Source organism: Corylus avellana, chromosome 4 (assembly GCF_965113065.1).
Source record: "Corylus avellana chromosome 4, dhCorAvel1.hap1.2, whole genome shotgun sequence".
Lineage (NCBI taxonomy): Eukaryota > Viridiplantae > Streptophyta > Magnoliopsida > Fagales > Betulaceae > Corylus > Corylus avellana.
The window spans coordinates 35,869,344-35,874,244 of record NC_142493.1 but is presented as its reverse complement, the minus strand read 5'-3'; the positions used below and the strand labels follow the sequence as shown (position 1 = coordinate 35,874,244).

At 41.0% G+C, this 4,901-nt stretch overlaps 1 protein-coding gene across 1 annotated transcript; it reads left to right on the top strand.

Annotated features, from left to right (window-relative positions):
• Positions 1-1,967: 1,967 nt before the first annotated feature.
• Positions 1,968-3,917, top strand: EXO70C1 (exocyst subunit exo70 family protein C1). The gene has a single exon (XM_059590921.2). The coding sequence runs from the start codon at positions 1,968-1,970 to the stop codon at positions 3,915-3,917; it is 1,950 nt and encodes a 649-aa protein (XP_059446904.2).
• The last annotated feature ends 984 nt before the right edge of the window (positions 3,918-4,901 follow it).

The window sequence follows — 4,901 nt, the reverse complement described above, 5'->3', positions numbered from 1 at the left end:
TCGTGGTAGTCATTGATCATATTCAAAAAGCAATTTTTTTTTTTTTCTTCTTAATAAAAATTGTACACTCCGACAAAAATTAAATTTCAAAAAAAAAAAAACACCGCGTTACATTTAAGAGGTAGTCTCACACGAGTCTTTATTAATGACTTGAAGGCCGAATGACTCATAAAATTGGTGAAACTCTAATGAAATATAAAAGGCATTTACTAGTTTGAATAATATTTATTTACCTTTTATTCTAGAGGACGTAGTACAGCCAATTCTCTGTGTCACTGGGTCGGATAACTACTTTTCCACATGAAGAGATGGTTTTGCCGGATTCTCTGGAAATCTTTGTTTCTTATTTTCCTTTCAACCTTCTCTTAATTAGTACTTAGCGCGTAATCAGTCAATCAAATCACCCTAGAAACAAAAATCGTAAACTCTGTCAGTACATGCAAATGATGAATGGAATACGTACAATAGCCATTGAATTATTGGCTCAATTATTATGTGCTTCCTCACATGCAGAAGAAACATATATATACACATGGTTGGAATGCGTCTACAACGTACATATCCACTGTCATACATCCATCGCAGCAAACAGGTAAATCATGATGATGATTAGGGAAATATCCCAATGTTTTTCTTCATATCACACTTGGACGTAAGATGAAAGCGGATTGAAATTAAAAATTATCTAATTTTTAATTGTGACAATTCATTTTAAATTTAATGGTCTATAAAATTATTTAAACCTCGATAAAACAAAAGTCAGCATTTGATGCTTCGGTTATACAAAAACAACTGACATTATATAGACCATTAAATTTAAAATAAAATGCCACAATTAACAATTGAATAATCTCAAATTTCTCTATAATAGGAGGAGATCTCAATTCGATAAAAAGCGTTAAGTCTGGTAAAGTGGGTAAGGCTGCTGGCCGCCTACCCAAGAGTCTGGCCCATGCTTCGTTCGGATCGTTTCAGCCATCTCTTCGTCCATTAAGCCTTTTTCACTCTTTCATTTGGTTCGTCCAAAAGTTTTGTGTTTGTTAAACTCCAAAAAACCTCGGGCTCCTCAGGCTGTGGAGCCCTTCTGCTCAAACACCATGAGACACACATCTCCAATCTCATATTCTGTAGGAAATTTTAGAGATTTGCCTACCATAATACATGGGCTCATCAATCTGGGCCGGACCAATTAATTTCTAGGGCCAGTTAGCCTTCCACCCAACAAACACACGGAAGACATCTTGTCCTTGTCATTTTTTTTTTTCCCTTATCCTTTTCCTGACAAAAGAAACAAACTAACATAGCTTATTTTCCAAATCAGACAAAGCTATCAAATTAAATCGTTAAATTTTATTTTTCATTGACCGTTGAAGTGTTGAACACCACCATCGTCTTCTGGAATGCAATGCAAGGCATGTAGAATAATCAAAACACATCCATGTCGTGTCACATTGAACAGCAATCAATCTAAAATTCAGTATTCTAATAATAATCTCACGACCAATGACCACGATGGTTTGTCAACTACCGGACTCGGGACTTGCCGGCGCTATTTTATTCCTCCTATCAATCTGAAGAACATGATGAGTGGCACCCAATTACTCGTAATGCTACACGCACTCACTCCACCGGATAAGAACAATAAAATAATAATATATAAATAAAAGACTTGGCAACTTCGTGGGAAGCATACACATACGTGATGCAACCTTGTGAAACGGGTCAACCTACCAACTGCCACCACCCCCAAAATAAGCGGCTGCACCTTAAACCTCCACCACGTCCGTACACCCTTTTCGTTTCATTTCCTTCCAAACAAATTGTTATTGAAAATATTTTCCTTTGGTGAAGAAAATTTATGAAGAAGATATGATTCTTGACGTCTTTTGGCAACTCATAATCCCTCCTTAATTTCTTTTAAACACGCACAAACGCAGAAGGCGAAAAAGGAAACTAATCGACAAGTCATGGAGAAGAAGCCACATTCTGATCAGAACGACAATGTGTCATCACCCAGAGATAATTCAGAGACCGTTGATGCGAAATCGGACGATCATCAACAACAACACGAAGAAAAGGAAGAGAAAGACGTCGAGGAAGACCCACCACAGTTGGATCCGGAGCTGAGCCTCGCACAGATTCTGGATGAGGTTGATCGGTTCCTGGAGACCCTAACCAATGCCCAGAAAGGAAAATCGGATCCACCGGATCAAGTACCCAACTCTGTGGAGTTATTATCGAAAATGGTAGAGTCCATGATCCACGCGTACAATGCATGCAAAACGAAGTTTGGTCGAGACCGTGAAGACGACGCGTCGTTTCTGGAAGCCGTGAATCGGATTTCGAAGCTGTCGAACGGGATTTATGAGTTCCCAATCCAATCATCTTCTCTCAACCGAGCAAGCTCCGTGCTACAACGAGCGATGTCGTTTTTGGAGGACGAGTTACGAGTCCTCCTTCATGAAGAACCCAAACCCAACAGTAACGTTTCAGATCAGAAATCTCAGAAGCCATCGAAGCAGTCCTCGTTCGATTTAAATCACGAGCAAGACCGGTGCGTCCTACCCGACCCGATCGAACAAAACAAAGAGCAAGAAGAATTCCCAGGATTCTCCCAAGAAGCCATTTCCAACATGAACAAGATTGCGTCGGCGATGATCTTCGCGGGGTACGAGAGCGAGTGTTGCATGGTTTATGGCATCTTAAGGGGAAGCGCATTCAAAGGGGCGTTGAACAAGCTCGGCTACGACTACGTATGCATCGACGACGTCCAGAGAATGCAATGGGAGTCTTTGGAAGGAGAAATCGCCTTGTGGATCAAAGTCGTCAAGCAATGCTCCACCAATTTCTTCTCCGGCGAACGGAAGCTCTGTGACTCCGTTTTCTCCGACCACTCCTCCTTGTCTCAAACACTATTCCTAGATCTCGCACGCCCCGTCGTTTTACAGCTTCTCGATTTTGCAGAAGCGTTGGTGGTGACGAAGCGGTCGGCCGAGAAGTTGTTCAAGTTCCTCGACATGTACGAGACTCTGCGCGATCTGGTTCGGGTCATGGATGACGGGTCGTACCCGGAGGAACTGAAATCCGAGGCGTCGGAGGCCAAGACCCGGCTGGGCGAAGCCGCAATGAGCATTTTCTGTGATCTCGAGAACTCGATCAAGAGCGACCATGGGAGGACACCTGTCCCTAGCGGCGCCGTGCACCCGTTGACCCGCTACGTCATGAACTACCTAAAATACGCGTGTGAATACAAGGAAACCTTAGAGCAGGTGTTTCAGAAACACCTCAAGATCGAATCCGATGACGTGTCGACGCCCAAAACGTCGCCGTTCTCGGTACAGATGATGACGATCATGGACCTCTTGGACGCGAACCTTGACATGAAGTCGAAGCTGTACAAAGACTACGCGTTGTGCTACGTTTTCTTGATGAACAACGGGAGGTACATCCTGCAGAAGATCAAAGGGTCCACGGAGATCCACGAGTTGATGGGCGACACGTGGTGCAGAAAGCGGTCGTCGCTGATGAGGCAGTATCACAAGAACTACCAGAGAGAGACGTGGAGTAAGGTGTTGCAGTGTATGAGCCACGAGGGTCTTCAGGCGAGTGGGCATGGGAAGGTGTCCAAGCCGGTGTTGAAGGAGCGCTTCAAGAACTTCAACGCTATGTTCGATGAGATTCACAGAACCCAGACCACCTGGGTCGTCAGCGACGAGCAGCTTCAGTCGGAGCTCCGGGTTTCCATATCGGCGGTGATGATTCCGGCTTACCGGTCTTTCTTAGGGAGGTTCCAGCAATACTTGGCTCCAGGGAGACAATCGGAGAAGTATATCAAGTACCAGCCGGAGGATATTGAGACTTTGATTGATGAACTGTTCGATGGAAATCCAGTGTCTATGGCAAGAAGGAGAGCATAAGTGGATTAATTTCTATCTCTCAATTTCATATATATAAAATGTTATTTCGTTTTGATCATATAATTTTTTACACACAATTAAGTTTTGCAAATTACTGGCATGTTCTTCTAAATATATATCCTTTAATCTGGGTCCAAGTCAATATGTTCAATCATGTTCTCTCTGCTTAGATGATGGTGCTTTTTAATAGCAATTCAATCATGTTCTCTCTGCTTAGACTTCCCACTTGAATGAATGCATCACTGAAACAAAACAAAAGAGACAACTTCACTGCGGTTGATGATGTACGTGTAGATGACTGATCGAGCATGCAACGCGACGTTATTGTTTGGAGTAATTAATTATCTTCTTTTTTTTTAAATGTATATCTAGATCAAGCAAGCATCAAGATCACACTCACACGGTCGCTTATATTAGTTTTATTCTTGTAGAGTACTCGTAGAGGTGACTCTTTTTTTTGTTTTTTTTTCCTGAGCTATTCATGCTGAATGCATAACATGAACCCCTTCTGACGACCATGTCATATTCACAACTTGCTTTAGTGAAAAAATTTCTAGCATATATATATATATATGCTTTGAATTTTTTTTTTTAAGAATATAAACTTTTTTTTTTTACACGAAACTGTTTATCCACTGGACTTTCGTTCGATGGCAGCAATTAATAAGCCAAAATGTTTCTCTTAAGAAGCTTGATTGATATTGTTTTTTTTTTTTTTAGGTCAGGAAATATTCTTTTCTCATGCTATTATTCTTCGTGTAAGGTTCCGTTTGTTCCGACATTAATATTTTATGAGAAATATTTTCTCTGTTTTTGAATGTCTGGAATGGAACAAAATATTTTCATTTCACCAAGAAAAATATTAACTTGTTTAGATGTCAGATTTTTTTTGTTTACAATGCCTAAATAAGTAGCCAATCAATATATTATTCTTTTTGAAAAATCAGAATCATGAACATAACTTGGGATTTGCTTTTACCCAAT

Excerpts from the sequence above, each read along its gene's own strand:
- EXO70C1 (XM_059590921.2), top strand. The coding sequence starts at position 1,968 with ATGGAGAAGAAGCCACATTCTGATCAGAACGACAATGTGTCATCACCC.